This window comes from Papaver somniferum, chromosome 8 (assembly GCF_003573695.1).
Source record: "Papaver somniferum cultivar HN1 chromosome 8, ASM357369v1, whole genome shotgun sequence".
Lineage (NCBI taxonomy): Eukaryota > Viridiplantae > Streptophyta > Magnoliopsida > Ranunculales > Papaveraceae > Papaver > Papaver somniferum.
The window spans coordinates 142,754,857-142,770,512 of NC_039365.1; the positions used below are offsets into that span (position 1 = coordinate 142,754,857).

At 36.9% G+C, this 15,656-nt stretch overlaps 3 protein-coding genes across 4 annotated transcripts; 2 read left to right on the forward strand and 1 right to left on the reverse strand.

Annotated features, from left to right (window-relative positions):
* Positions 1-13: 13 nt before the first annotated feature.
* Positions 14-3,488, forward strand: LOC113303279 (ATP-dependent Clp protease proteolytic subunit-related protein 2, chloroplastic-like). Its single transcript, XM_026552305.1, has 8 exons — positions 14-165; positions 255-327; positions 1,076-1,193; positions 1,669-1,806; positions 1,888-2,004; positions 2,420-2,488; positions 2,635-2,730; positions 3,170-3,488. The coding sequence occupies exons 1-8, from the start codon at positions 51-53 to the stop codon at positions 3,305-3,307; spliced, it is 864 nt and encodes a 287-aa protein (XP_026408090.1). The 5' UTR covers positions 14-50; the 3' UTR covers positions 3,308-3,488.
* Positions 3,489-4,159: 671 nt separating this feature from the next.
* On the forward strand, positions 4,160-7,845 carry LOC113303284 (kinase-interacting family protein-like). Its single transcript, XM_026552308.1, has 3 exons — positions 4,160-4,338; positions 5,653-5,856; positions 6,614-7,845. Exons 2-3 carry the CDS (start codon positions 5,688-5,690, stop codon positions 7,582-7,584), a joined length of 1,140 nt encoding a protein of 379 aa, XP_026408093.1. The 5' UTR covers positions 4,160-4,338; positions 5,653-5,687; the 3' UTR covers positions 7,585-7,845.
* Positions 7,846-7,991: 146 nt separating this feature from the next.
* LOC113303280 lies at positions 7,992-14,737 on the reverse strand. Of its 2 annotated transcripts, XM_026552306.1 has the most exons (13): positions 13,801-14,737; positions 12,868-12,984; positions 12,551-12,743; positions 12,242-12,408; positions 11,840-12,014; positions 11,370-11,431; positions 11,132-11,213; positions 10,764-10,855; positions 10,393-10,445; positions 10,155-10,279; positions 9,416-9,508; positions 9,257-9,327; positions 7,992-8,533 (listed from the first exon to the last, which is right to left on the reverse strand). In XM_026552306.1, exons 1-13 carry the CDS (start codon positions 14,418-14,420, stop codon positions 8,404-8,406), a joined length of 1,980 nt encoding a protein of 659 aa, XP_026408091.1. In that variant the 5' UTR covers positions 14,421-14,737; the 3' UTR covers positions 7,992-8,403. The 2 variants fall into 2 exon arrangements, with proteins under 2 accessions (XP_026408091.1, XP_026408092.1); XM_026552307.1 differs by lacking the exon at positions 10,764-10,855 and having other exon boundaries at positions 10,393-10,450.
* Between the last annotated feature and the right edge of the window lie 919 nt (positions 14,738-15,656).

Below are 15,656 nucleotides of genomic sequence, written 5' to 3' on the forward strand. Positions count from 1 at the left end.
AAACGAGGTATTTTATTTTATTCACCTGAAGATTATTTTTTTTGATAGACATGGCGACGATGCTGAACTCGATTCAGGGTTCATGTTTACAATCACATAATGGAGTTATGGCTGTTCCACAACCTTCTCTTAAAGTATTTTCAGGGTTGAAATTCCATTCAGACAGTAATTTTCTGAACCCTAACTTTTGTTCTATTTTCTCATCTCTTTTGCTTATGATTATTTATGTTTTGGGTGATTTTTAAATTTTGCAGGTGTTTTTGGATCTAAGAAACCTAATTTGACAGCTGAATTCCATGATAAAGTTTATAAGAGTATACAGTCCAGGTAAACCCAAGCAAATTTGCATATGTTTTTAGTGTTTGAAAATGTTCACTAGAAACCCTAGATTCTTCTTGATTATCGGTTGAGTAATAACATAAAGACATTAGAGATTGAGTTTCGATTTTGTATCTTTGTTAAAATATACCCAACATTTGAAATGCAAATGAAATAAGAGTGCGGATAAAATGTTATCTTTTAGCTTCCTGATACAGTGCTATGTTGTGAAAATGAAACTTAAGTTATCTTTTTTCTTAAAGCTAAAAATAGTTTAAGACAAATGGAAAGAGCTATGTTGTTGTGTCGCGAAAAACCTCTTTGGTTCTATCTATTTGTTTCCCCTAAAGTTTAGGACATTGTGGCGGAGATTGAGCTTTAATTTTTCTTGCCCTGTAATCATTGTTTGGTGTTTTTGCACTTCCTTATTTTTTTTTTCTGCTTCAGTAAAGCCCAATCATTTGACCAATTGATAGTTGTGCGGTTCACTGTAGCAGGACCTCTTCTTTTTTTCTTATGCTTTGAGGTGTTTCTCTATGTGGGTACCTAAAAGTGTAAACCAAGAATATGATTATACATATCCAGTTCTTGCATAAGTTTATAGTTCTGATTCTTTCAGAAGATGAACGTATCCTGGTTGTTAGGAATCGTTGGTCTGATATTTATGGCTTATCATTCTCTCGTTCAAACTGATAGCCTTCATTATGAGTTATTATCTCCTTGATAAGTTTCATCTCATGCTGTTGTTAGATTTCAGGACTCGTGGCAAACCAACTCGTGCACGTATTGGAATGATGCCCATTGGCACACCAAGAGTGCCCTACAGAACTCCTGGTGAAGGAACATGGCAGTGGGTCGATTTATGGAATGCTCTTGTAAGTTACAAACCTTCCAAGTATTTTTAACGATAAGATTTGCTTTAGACAGAAGAGAAAGTTATAAAATGTACTGGTAACAAGTATTATGGTGCAGTGCAAGGTAAATTCCAAATGTTTTTCTTAGAAATAAAACTACATGATCTCTTACAAACTGTAGTTCCAGCACATGATTTAGTATGCATTAGTAGATGAGATGCAATCTGTGAACCCGATAAATAAGCAGCTCTAGTATAGGATTTACCTTGATGGGGATCTTGAACATACTATATGCATCGGTTAAGGTACTCAAGGGGGTGGTTTACAGAACCTTAGTTAACATTTTGCTTTTGGTTGTATTCTTAGTTAAGTTAAGTAGATGCGCTATCCTTCATTGTTCTTCCCTTCACGGATCATGTGTTTCTGCTGTCACAAACCTCTATATTGAGTGTGTAACTATCTTAAATATCACTCATGTATCATACTTGATTTGCAGTACAGGGAACGTGTTATTTTTATTGGACAAGAGATAGATGAGGAGCTTAGTAACCAAATACTGGCAACAATGCTGTACCTAGATAGTTTGGATTCTTCTAAAATGCTCTATCTATATATCAATGGTCCAGGTGGTGATGTGAGTACCTGTTCAAGTTGAATCTTTCTATCATCCCTATTTTATTCTGTTTCTCTCTGATGAAAATTCTTGTTACTGCAGCTTACTCCATGCATGGCTGTATATGACACGATGCAGAGCTTAAAGAGTCCTGTTGGTACTCACTGTGTAGGCTACGCATATAACCTTTCAGGATTTCTTCTTGCAGCTGGAGATAAGGTTTGTGATTGTCACAAACTTTATGCATCCTTTCAATACCCTTTACTTTCTTTGGTTATTAATATTATGGGTCTGAAATTGATCAAATGGTGCATTGTCTCTTTTCTTATTCCAAATAATTAAAAAGGCCCTTGATCAATCTAGGCCTGTTGTAATTCATCTATATAGGTTTATTTTACGTCAGATTTCAGAGTAAGCCGCTAAACTTATCATCAAAGATTTCCACGCCTTCAGGTTCCCCATTTATCAGATATTTGCTGCCAAAAAGTTGACCTCTTCAAGTTTATATATTTATGCACTTGTACTCTAAATATTCCATATAATCCGGCATATTTCCAGTTGTTCCACACCCAAGCATAATCTACATGCTTTTTGTCAATAATACTTATCAGTATCATTTCTGCATATCTCGCAGGGTAGTCGCTTTGCTATGCCTCTCTCTAGAATCGCCCTGCAATCTCCTGCTGGGGCTGCTCGTGGCCAGGTTTGTTTTTTAGATTATTGTTTGCTTAAAGCCTGTCAAACTCTGGAAATCAAGTCGTCTTTCCAAGAAACTAGAATACTCGTGGATCTTGTTTTTTTATTCTCTGCAGCATTTTTGCATAATGAAATCTTAATTTCTTCTGTCAGGCCGATGATATTAAAAATGAAGCAAATGAGCTTTTGAGAATCAGAGACTACCTTTTTGATGAATTGTCTATCAAGACAGGGCAGCCTGCTGAAAAGGTATATTTTTCTTGTAACTGTACTTATCATGTTGTGATGGATGAATTAGATTGATGGCATGTTCGCAAACTACACTTTTTGACCTTTCAAAAGCATGAGAGTTGACGTGTTCCTAACCATTTGTATAATTAATATTGCATGCTTCATTTTTGCTTGAATGTGTAATTGGTTTTTTTTGAAGAATCTGCAATAGAAACTAACAATTCCTATTTCAGGCTTGATATTGTTCTGAACTAGGTATTCCTGTAAAAGATCTATTATTCTCTCTGTAAAGAGTGTAGCTTCATTAGGCATGCAATTGTAAACGATGTATGATCCAAGAATTATTTATTGTCAATATAGTTGTGAAAATGCAGTATTCAAAATAGGAATAGCTTTGTAGCATTTTTCACATAGAAATGGTAATTTGACGTTAAATATTATTGTTGGTTTGCATCAGATTCACAAGGATCTTAGCAGAATGAAACGGTTCAACTCACAAGAGGCTTTGGAATATGGACTCATTGATCGTATCATTAGGCCTCCTCGTGTTAAGGCTGATGCACCACGTAAAGAAGCTGGGACGGGTCTTGGTTAAGCTTATTATTCTTGCATTAATAATACAGATAGGCTAAAATTGTTGTAAAAAGTTTGATTTTTTTGCTCTGCTAGAGTTATTCTAGTCTCTCCAAATTGAATCCATTATCAATACGGTTGTTTCGTAGTTTTTTCTTTACATCTTTACTTAGTTACTGGTAATAAATGTTTTTTTTTTTTCTTATTATTATTTTTTTTTATGCAAAAGGGATCTTATTAGATGACTTAAACAGATATATCAGAGAAATCTTCTCTTGCCAGTTCCTAAATATCAGGGCCAGGGGTAACATTTTCCAAATGAAGCAAATCTCATCTAGTATTCCTACTTAGCCCAAATTACAGCTTCTTTCAATGCCTGGTCGCTTAACTTAGGGCGTATTCAGTAAGTTAGACTCCAAAAAATTAGCATAAGAACGCATTGTGGTTAGACTCCAAGAACGCATTATGTGAGGATCAAGTTGAAACCCAGATACCCAAAAAAAAAAAAGAGACCTCGATCGATTTTTTCCATTGGTTTGACAGTAACTAGCTAGTATATTATTTCTATTTTCCAGTAAAAGAAAGAAAAGCAAACAACTAGGGACGTAAAATTGAAACTATAAGTGGAGGATGAATTTGAAATTACTTTAAGAATATCATTGTCTCCTTCACAGACTGCACTGAGAGGTCAAATCAAAGCAAACATCGCCGTATCTAGAGAAACGCACCAAAGCACTACAGAAGAAATTTGAATTCACAATGGCGTATAGAACACACGTGTCAATTCGTAATTCGTCAAGGTACTCTTCTTTTCAACCCTTATTTAGTCTCTTGTGCATGTATGTATCCATCCAAACGATGTACCTAACTGGCTCAGCTCTAAAAGTCTTTTTCTCTCTTCAAAACTCTCTTTCTCTAGTCTGAAACCTTCCTTCTGAGTTCTGAGAGATGAGTTTCGCTGTTCAAAAATTCCTCTGCAAACGTTTCTTTACGAGCTTTCACAGTCAAATTGTCCTGGATACACTCAGCATTCCTCTCTTCCTATTTGTTGAGGTAATTTCTCTTTCTATTTTTCTGCTTTAATTTCAGTCCGTATACCCGTTCTATGAGAGCACTGTCTGTGTTCACCGGATGACGCATTTCTCCATGCTACTCGGAATTCAGAAGTGTTCTTTAAGTTTAAGATGAACACTAATGACTAATCCTGATACTAAGTGATGATTATAGGAAGCTTCCTTTATGGGAGTGTTTCGTTAGTTTTCAATTTTCAAACACTTACTTTCTCCTGTTGTTTTGACAACATTACCCTTATGTGTGCCTTTTGTTGGACCTGCAATCTAGAGAATTTTCTTTTTTACAGTTTCATTTAAATGTTTGGTGCGGTGGTCCTAACCGTCAAAACCATGCTCATTTATGATACCTGGTCCAGTTTAACTGTTTTTTTCACGACACGTCTGAATGAAAGAGCAAGTGTTGTTGACCTATGTTAGCACCATCATAACGGGGGTCAATTTCGCCCAACATTTTCTACTTTGCTTGTAAAATAATTCTAGCTACTAGATAGATAGACTTTATAGTGTGACGTGACACAAGGTAAAAAAATGTTAAGATTTTCTTTGACATCATTGAGATTTTCATATGTATAAAGGTACTAAATCTCGAACTTTTCGTGTGTTTCAGTTGAAATTATCGGATTCATTAGAAATTTTTGTCAATTTAGATGTCAAAATAATGTCTGTTTTACCGAGTTATCAATAGAGAATCTTATAGGGTAAGAAAAATTGTATCAGTCTGATGTATGACTCAACAATGTGAACCCTAAACGAACTGATTCTTATCAGAATCTATGAACCATTGCACATGCTAGGTTCGTTCTTTCCCCACAATTTTCCGTGATATGCGTCGGCACAAATCTCTATGAACATTTACTCCGTGGAACCCACTGGTATTAATTTTAATTTGGCGGGAATTTAATTGTACGTAGAAGGATGGGAACTCATCAATGTTAAGGGTAAATGTAATTTTTATTGTTTCCTCATATCACGTGATTCATTGTTGCTACAACCAATGACATAACGCCAGCTGTGTAACCGTAGGGGTAAATACGTAAATGGAGGTCTAACAGTAGGTAGTGGGACCGGAATTTTATCATTCATTTAATGTTTTTTAACTTCTGTTCTTCTTCGCCTATACTGTCTATAAGTTGCAGAACCACAAATATTTGTACCATTATTTAATGAAGAAATCGAGTAAATAAGAAAAGAAGTGACGTCTCATTTACAATATGTGGGTCCCTTTGTTTTTATAATAATATATGTTCCTTAACGTCCTTGAGTTAAAATGTTTCATTATTTTTCTCTCAACTAGTGATCTAGCTAGAAGCAAGAGAGGCGGAAGAGAAGATGAAGCAGCTGATGATGGGAGGAGAGAGTGCTGATGGAGATGGTGGTGGTAGTGTTTGTAATGATAGTGGTGGCGGTGGCTCCTCACTTACTCAGTCGTCATATAGTAGAAACTTCACTGCTAACAACACCAAGAAGCAACCTTCTTGGCTTCAAAACATCCTTGCTGGTAACTACTACTCAACTCTCCTCCCTTGAACACTACTACTAGTCGCTAGCTATTTCTTGTTACTCTTGATACTAAATGATTAGATTATTTTTTGATCAAATGATTTTCATGGGTTTTGATTGACTAGGATAGAGTGTTTTAAGTTGTTGATTAAGTTTTCCCACTGGTGAAGAAAGATTCGGAGAAACAGTTTTGGCAGTTTTGAGAAATTTATACAATCTTAAACGATTAATGGTATGATTTTTAGTTAACATACCACTTGGTTAATGGCATGCCATGGATCTTTTACCTACTAACACTAAAACCATGGTTACAAACTCAGATAAATCTGACAGTTCCTCTAATTATGCTTTAGACACAGTTAAGTTCCATTTCCTCCGTAATGTTAATCAACTCCTTCAAGTCGGTGGATTCGGTGCTTCTTAGAAATGGTGGGGACTGAATATGTATGTAAACTTTACTAACTAGGCCATGTCTAGTTTTTGTCTTCCTTCCATAGTATATTGCTAGATTTCTTAGCAGACAACAATTTTCTTTGATAAACATCTGCATTATTTCTGTACTGAATCGTTTAGTGGCTATAGTCTAATCCATGTCGACCGAACGTATTAGCGATGTTATATTAGACCCACCATTGATTAAACATGGCTCACATGTTGGCAACGTGTAGCAAATCGAATCTAATTGGGTCCCACTATCATCAAAATCCTGTGAATGAAGTAATTAACAGTTGGGATTTTGGTAATTCTGTTGTTAGATTTGGATGAGAAGATGAAAACACTGTCAGTAACACTCACTCGAGAAGAAGACATTGACTCATTTGCTAATCGAGCTGAGAACTATTATCGTAAACGTCCTCAATTGTTAAACCTACTTCAAGATCTCTACAACGGCTATCTTTCTTTGGCTGACAGGTATGTTCAAGTTTTAAGCAAAAATCCTACTCAACAACACCAGACAGCTCCAGTTATAACTGTTCATTCTGATGTTGAGGACGAGGGGGATGTTACTGAATCCGACGCTGAGAGTTCACTCTCGTACCAAGCCATGCCCTCAACATCATCAGCAAGCATTGAAATTCGGAACTCATCTCAATCTACTGATAATCTCGTGGCTCAACTTATAATGAAGACTGTCGACTACGAAATCCTTGTCCAAGAAATGGGCTTACTTGATCGACAATGCAATGAGTCTGCAAGGAAAATGGAGTTGCAAAAGAGTTTGGTGGAAGTTTTGGAATCAGAAAGGTTAATACTTTTGAATGAGAATGCGAGGTTGAGTTATAAGATGACAAATTTGATGGAAGAGAACAAAGGGCTGGCTTCAGAATCAGCTTTCATGAAGCGTAAAGCTACTGAATTAGCGAGATGTGTGTTGAAAATGAGAGAAGATCACAGGGTTTGCATGTTGAGTCGTAAAATTGAAGATCTTCAAGGCCAACTGTATGGGTTAGAGAAGAGAAACAAGGAGTATTACGAGAAGTTAGTGAGGAGAAAAGATGATGTGAAAGATAAGAAAAGAGAAATGGCTTTGGAAGTTTGTTTTGAAGCTGAGAAATTAAAGATTGAAAACCAAAGATTAAAGGAAGAAGCTAATTCTACTGCTACAACTCCAAGTTGCATTATGAAAAACAAGGGTGCTGGCAAAGATGGTTGGTGGGGAAAGGTCAGGAAATTTGAAATGTTCTGCCTTTGTGTTCCAACTAACCCTAAAGTTTCTCACTACTAAGTGATCTTTGAGTTCACTGGCCAAAATGAGTGGAAACCTGAAAAGCTGTTGTTAATCCTAGATGATGAAGATTAGGCTTTTGTTATAGTTTAGCTTGTACCTTTACTTTGCTAGTTTAGTTTTTTGTAAATCTTGGGGAACTTTTATTATTATATGATGAAAATATTTTAGTAACTACTGGATACACTGAAGAATGGGCCAAGTTGCAGAAGATTAGACTGGTTAGAGTGCTGGTCCTGCTGGAGGGCTTCTGTCTTTCTATGTACTGCCTTTTTTACTCCAGTGCCGCATTGGAGACTTGATCTCCCAGATTACAGTTGCAATCTTTAGTTTACAATATCGTTGACATCGTCCAATTTTATCAGCTAGGATTCAAAATTCAGAGCATCATCAGATAAGCAAATGGATTCTACATATTTAACAATTTTCATTTATCTAAAACATTTTACAAAATGTCTTCAATAATACAAAAATGTACAGCTGAGATCACATCCCCCAGAATCTTTCCATCAATTGATACAGAAGAACATATTAAATAACCTAACTTATCTTGTGTCAAAAAAGTTCTCCTCTTCACTGCTGGAGTGATGGGCACATGCTTCTCAGTACTGATTCATATGGAATTAGAACGATCCTCTGGGGTTCCTTTTCTTGCTTTCTGCTTTTGCGCTTAGCAGCTTTACAGACTTCTTTTCAGTTGCTAAGGTTTCTAAATTCTGCATTTCTGCCAAGAGAATATCTTGGTGTCATCCTCCAGATTTAAGCCATTTCTGCATATTTTGCAACAGGCTTGCGTTCTGGACCAGTACTACGTTGTAATCAGCTACTGTTTGGTATCATCGACTGAGATGGGCGCCTATCCTCAGCTGCCTGAGAACTCAAGATCTTCTGAAGAGAACGATATTGTAACCTAACACTCTCTCCGCTTCCAAGAATCTGCAAGCGGTACCTACAAGAATAACGGGCATGATATATATGATAACTTGGTAAAGTAGGATTGTGCCATCAAAAGTTGACAATTACAAAAACCATAAATATTGTCGTAACAGAATTCAGTTATCCATCTTAGTGGGGGATGCTAGTTATCTCCAAGTTTTCCATATGAATATTGTTATTTACCAGCAAATATAAAAGGCCAGCATATTGTTGGTCCAAATTTTGGAGCCCCCGGCAGGGTAATTCAGCAGCACTTCCAAATTACAGTGACCAGTTGCATCATATTCAAAGTGTACAGTAAAAAAGATGTGAGTAACTTTCTCAGAACTTTCCATGTAAGTTATAACATGCCGACAACAAGACAGTAATTAATTGCAAATGCCAAATGGTAAATGGTAAATTAGTGATGATTAACTTTAAATGATTGCCATTTGGGGCATGATAATGTACTGCATAGTTCACATCAGTTTTACGTGTTCAAAAACTAATATGTACTTCCAAACGCCTGCACCATCTATTTGCACGTGAAATCAAGTTTAAAATAGAAATAACCAGAACAAGCATCTGCTTGTTAGAAAAAAGGCATATGCATCTCCACAGTTAGAGCAAAAGTCGATTACCATTCTGCTCATGACTGTACACCAAATCCAAAGGAAATCCCACAATTTTTGGTATCGGAGTACAATACAATAAGATCAATTATTTCAGATACGAATAACTAAATTTACCAACTCACCAGCCATTGAGACACTGAGTTGTGATGACTGCTTCTCTTCCTACAAATTTATCCGGAGTCCTCTTATTTCCCTGCACAACAGCTCAATCAACCTTCAGAATGCAAAATACCAAACAGAAATCTGCAGGAGTATGATGTTCAAAACGCGTTTGAGCCCACCTTTATTACCACTTTTTCATTAACAGAAAATGGATATTGGACCCCTCTGTGGTGCATCTGGCCATCGCTTTCAGTACTCATTTCAACATTTTCCTGAAGAAAACTTAATTAAGAATCTTGCAGTGCAATATCTAAAACTTAAAAACGGACCTCAATAGCAATGACACAGTTCTATATCATGTTTTTACAAGACCTGACATCTTGTGATTCAGCAACGTGTCAACATGGATGTGAAAGTAGGCACATAGGTAACTAGGAAAATCAGAGTTTCATATGATCAAAAAAAGTTTGGTTCGAAGCTGCCAAAATTCGTCTACTAATTGGTAATACTATTATGTATGCTGGAGAAAAAAGAGAACTACTGATCCTTATCAAATTCTGAAATGTGCACACAAACTTCCGACACTGGCAGAAAGTAAATGGTTGCAAGCACAACCAAGATGGCTGACTCAAAAGATTTTCTCTCACAAGTTTCCTCCAGTGCTCAGTGCTAACATATGACAAACCTATGCTTTTGCCATCGGGGAAGAAATTGTATGGTGAAGTTAACAGCATTAATTAACACCATGCACTATATAGTTATATGCACACATTCTTTCTTCCTTGTATGGACGTCGATTTTATACATCGGTTATATAGCTATATGCCATCGGTTCAGACAGGCACGTCACTAACTGGAAAACGTACTTAACCTATCATGCAATCCTTAACCTATCAAGCATTTATGAGCATACAGTACCATGTTTAGCCTCTTCATCGTATCCACGTTTTCACCAACTTCTTTTCGGCGTTTCCGGAGAGCTGCATTGTGGAAAAGTCTTCGGTCATCCTCATGCTTCACAGCAGCAGCTGCAGCTCTCAAGGCTGTGAAGTTCGGCGAGGACATACAATGGCATTAGAAAAGAAAAGTGAAGAGAAAAAACAAAATTAAAACAATTCAAGGGAAGAAGAACTGCATCCAAACATTTATGACGTACCATGATTAGGAATCAAAGACCCACTGTCAATCTCGGCATTGCAAAGGCTACATCTGCACTGCATCCAAACCAACAATTCAGCTTTTATTTACCTCACATTTAGTTATTTTCGAATTTCGCCAAAATAGAGAAGTCGCAGTTAAGGGAACCAACTGTCGTTGCACAGAAAAAGTAAACGCAAACAAGGAGTCGACATCATTTGAGAAAAACACATCAAGTCTATTTTTATACATGTTACAGTGCTTTCCCAGGGTCTTGCTTCTTTAACCATTCAGAAAATCAGGACATGACACGAGAGCTCAAGATTAAATGATTTTCGTGAAGGAGCATAGTTGTAATAGTAACCTAAGAGCAAAATCTTGGTACTTAACTCCAGAGAAAACAGGAGATCTATCCACAAGTGATCTTGTAACTTCTTGATCCTTTCAAAGAAAAACAAAAAAAGAATCTTGTAGTATTTACCCTGATACACAAAAATGGTTTCAGTGAGAAATTAATCCAGTTGGAGCGAAAGGATCTAAGGTCTAGATTCATGGTCTTCAATTCCAGAATCAAGCTTTTCCTCACCCTGGCACATACTTTGATTTCTAAATCTAGTTCAATCATTGAACACTGCTATATCAATGGCATTTCCATTTGTCACCTCCAAAACCAACTCTATACCATTACTGACCTATTTTTTCGAAACAGTTTTGCTACCTAAAAATAAATATAAATAAAATATCACCGTTCAACTTACCGCTTCAAGGACCTTCCTCAACATGAGACCACCAAACGAATGCCCACATGAAACAACCACAGCATCTTCAAGAAACGCACCACTGTAAATCAAGAGTAAAAGGAAGTAATAAGGAATTGATCTTGTCATCGTCACATACATATCAAACATGATTAGATAGGAAAATAATTAACAGGAGAAACAAGACTGCAAACTGAAAAACAAAGAAAAAAGTAACGGTCAGAGCAGATCCACTCACGATAATGGATCTGAAAGAACGCTTCTTAAGGATGGATCCTTGGTCAAATTCCTTTGTACTTCCTGCGGACCAAACTCGTGATGGTAAGTTAGTTGAGGGTTCAAACAAAGCAGCACTGAGTTTTAATTATTGGAAGAAAATGGGACTGAAAATTACGATGTCCCCCTAGAAATTGATGTGGATTACTTTTAATCTTTCAAAGAAACAAATGGGTAAAATTTGCACGAATTGAGAATGGCCTAGTTATCCAGCTTCCACCCATTTGCCTTATTTCGATGCAACATAAATACAAAGATGAACGATTCATTCTCCATACCAACAACAAATAGAATGGTGAAAACCAGAGAAATGATGACATGTGAAAGACAGACTGACAGAGTCAACTGTGTCACGTTTTTCGTGGTTTCTCCAGTCTCAACCCACTTTTTCATGTTTGAGATGCATGTATCCAGAAGATAATAAATACTAACATAATTGTTTACAGGATGGTTGCATGCTACATCTTCTTCGGCAGATAGGTCATCCATGAACTGGCTTACGGAGATTGGTACATAGCTTTGAGGAGTTACATGACCAGCTTTGGCGATTGGAGAACAATCTAATATAGCATTGCTTTGAGGCATGAGCCTAAATGCCAGTGATGTCCTAAGCACAAGTCAAATGCGCACAATTTGGTTAGTATCGTGCCTCAATTGGACCAGTTTACCTATTTCACACAATTCTTCTGGTCATGCCCTAGCATTGCTTTTAGGTCCTTTTTGAAAATACATTTAAGCAACTAACATTGTGCAATCCTGGGGAAAACCAGTATCATGATGACTAAATAAAAAAAATTGAAAAGGGGAAAAATGAAGAAGAAATCTGTAACTAACCGTCCATTACTACTGCTGCTTGAAGAGTAGTCAGTTGCTGCCCTATATGAAGCTGCGGGATGAAGTCCAGCAGTAGCATGGCTGAGTGCCTTCCCTGTCAGCAGCAAAAGATCCCCAGGGCTGGATCCTCCATCAGCGAGGTACCAACGACTATTAGGATCACAAACCTATGCAAGAAAAAGCTGAAAAGAATGATTTGAGGATCACACAATAGCGACATTTACATGGCTATTAGGCATATTCCCAGTTTTAGTTAGCGGTTCAAACTAACATACAAATGGCAATAAAAAAGGATCTTTCCTTGCATACCTGAATCCCAGGACTATCTGAGGCGATTAGCGTCAGCAGTCCTTTCTCAATTTCGTTATTCATGGATGGTTTTCCTCCACCAAAAGCACTCTTCCCATTTTGTAAGGAAATATGAGAATAGGCTGCAACCAGCACGGATGAGGATACCTCATTCGCAGACAATGGGGTATCGTCAAGTAAATGATTAAAAACACTGCCAGGTAGTTTTCATAACAGCAACAACAACAAAAAGAAGAAGAGTTAGAGATCCAAATGCCACGGGCGACAGTATACTATATGTGCTCTGACATCAAAACATAAAAATGCATCAGCATTACTCGCTACGTAAACGGAGATGTCTAGCTATTGCACATAGAGCGGCACGAGCAGCCTTTCCCATACATCTAAAAACATCAGCCATGCATGGGGGAGACGAGTCACCATCTTCAAAAGCCCTGCATATGAGATGACGGCAAAACAACTCGATATGAGACAAGGGACGAATAGATCGCCATATACTTAAAGGGAAAGGTGCAGTTTTGGTCCAATGTGATCTATCAATGTACGTCAAGACTCAAGGTACAGCCTTTCTGTTACAAAAATTTAGTAAAAAATAAAAACATGAATGAAAAAAGGTTTGACGTGTTCTACCACCTGGCAGACTTAAGTCAACTTGAAATAATGGTAAGCTCCATCAAAGTAAGAACTACCTAAAAACGTATAAAGCCATCTTGCCAGAGCCTGTCCCATTTGATGTCTTGTGACATCAATAAAACTGATGCCTGTTCAGGAGACTAATCCAACAGCAGGCTCAACTAGATAATAGGGAACGCCGTACCTAACTGTAACGGTAAATTCTCCCCCAATCTCTCCAACCTTATCGGTAATTCACGAGGATTTAACATTGCACATTTGGGTTGCCTTCGAAACTTATTCTTAAATCCTCATGTTGTGTTATTACGAAAGTTTTACCTCAAAGACTATCTCGATTTGGAGTTTTGGACTTAAATCCTACTACACTGAGTTATTCAGTTCTGTATCCAAATCTTAAGATATTATCACCAGCACCAACCATTTTCTTAGAACTAGCATATAAAGCCAAAGGGAATCGATATTTTACATCAAATGATGCACTAATTCTACCTTGAAACTACCATATCCGAAATTAGAAAGTAAAAAAGTTTGGTGATATAACTTCTATTTCAGGAACATAAAAATACTAAAAAAGAAATTGGAAAGGAAAATAGCTTTGTAAATTGATCATTTTCTACCTTCCTGCTCTGTACATATAAACCCCTTTACTGGGTTTAACCCAATTCCCAGCACCACCTGTAACACCAGCACCACCATTCTGAGCCCTTGTTCTAAAATACAACCTTGCCGATTCTAACCCACATCTAATTAGAGAAGCATCATCACTTCCAAGTTCGATAACAACTGCATTATGTCTCATTAATGAACCGGAAAGTGCTTCTACCGATCTACTATACATAACTCCGGGTGCTCCATCATAAGCCATAATGTCAGAAAGTCTAACCCTAGCTACAGGTGTCACAACTGGCATTGGTATCTCATTAATTGGATGTGCCGTTGCAATTGTCTCTTGTAGAATCACATTCGGAACATTTTGATTTTGATGCTGATAATGGTTCTGGTTCTGATGTTGATGATCAGAATAAATTAATGTGGGAGAACGATTACTGTTACTATGACTTTGTTGCTGTTGCTGTTGATGGTGGTGATGATGCGAAGAAGGTGGAGCTGATGATGAAGGTGGTAAAGAAAGGAACCCTAAAGAGAGAGAAGCTGATGTCTGATGATTGTTGTTTGAATCCGATTGAGTTGCCATTAATGGAGATGGTGTCATAACAGGGGTCGAAGACATTTGCATAATGATCCCAACCAAGAATTAAGATCATTTTAGGGTTTCATAAAATTCTGTAGAAATTCATCCCTGATAGAAGAAGTGAAAAAATGAGCAGAAAAATGAGGTCCCTTTTTGCTAAGCAAAATACTTCGTTGCAGAAAATTGATGATTTTCTGAAAAGGGTTTTAGTACTCAACCAAAGTTAGAAGGAAAGAGGAGATAAATTAGGGTTTTTTTTTTTTCTGGTTTACTGTTTAGGGTCTCACCTGATAAGTGTTGTTTTCTAAATTTAGGAGGGGAGAAGAGCGAGTTGCAGCAGGTAGTAGTACTGTGTTGTTGTTTTTTCTTCCTATGATACCCTTCTTCTTGTATACTCTACGGTGATGACGTATGTATAATAAGAATATATTGAGGATAAAAAACAAAAACGAGAAAACATCAAAGTCCAGTTGTTGTTCTTGGATAAATGCCAAGTTTTGTCTTTGTTGTCCTTAAATCCCAGGGCCGTGCTGCCAGAGTCAGTTGTGCAGCCACGGTTTAACCAGTAATATCTAGCACTGTGGTGGCGAAATGTTTGGAGACGCATGCCAGCATCTTAAAAGAAGCGGCGAAGGGCTAAAAAGGTAGAGAAGGAAAAGCACAAGATCCAAGCTTTGAGCCCTGCATCTTACCCAAGATATCCACCACTAACATAACCGTCTCCGATATCTGCGGCCTCCTAATTCCTTGAAAAGATCTCGGTGATCGCTGATAAATTTTAGGACGCTCTCTTAAGCAAAAAAAATTATATCATTATTATCACTAGCATATAACATACATTTTCTTTAGAAAAATCAGATACTTATGATAAAAATTATCGTTGCTGACACTATAATTTTTTTCATTAATAAAAATCAACCTAAGTTATTTGAGAGTTATTCTCTGTCTATTCTAATTTATAATTGGAATGTTGTAATTATTATGAGCTAGCCTTGTTAGTTCAATCTTTGAAGCTCACTGCGTTGTGAGTGTTCAATTTTTATTCTAATTTGCCATTTTTGTCAAAAAAAAAAAAAGGCAATTACTAAATACAACCTCCACATAAGTTAAATACAACCTTCTCCGAATATTGTAAACCTTTACTAATGTGTGAGAAATCTATAGAAAGCTTACAATAGGTATATGAAAATACCAGCACAGAAATATTATTAGTTGTTTGTTAAGAATACATGAGACAAGTATTTATTGGAGAAACATAATTGCACAGACTACATTATAATG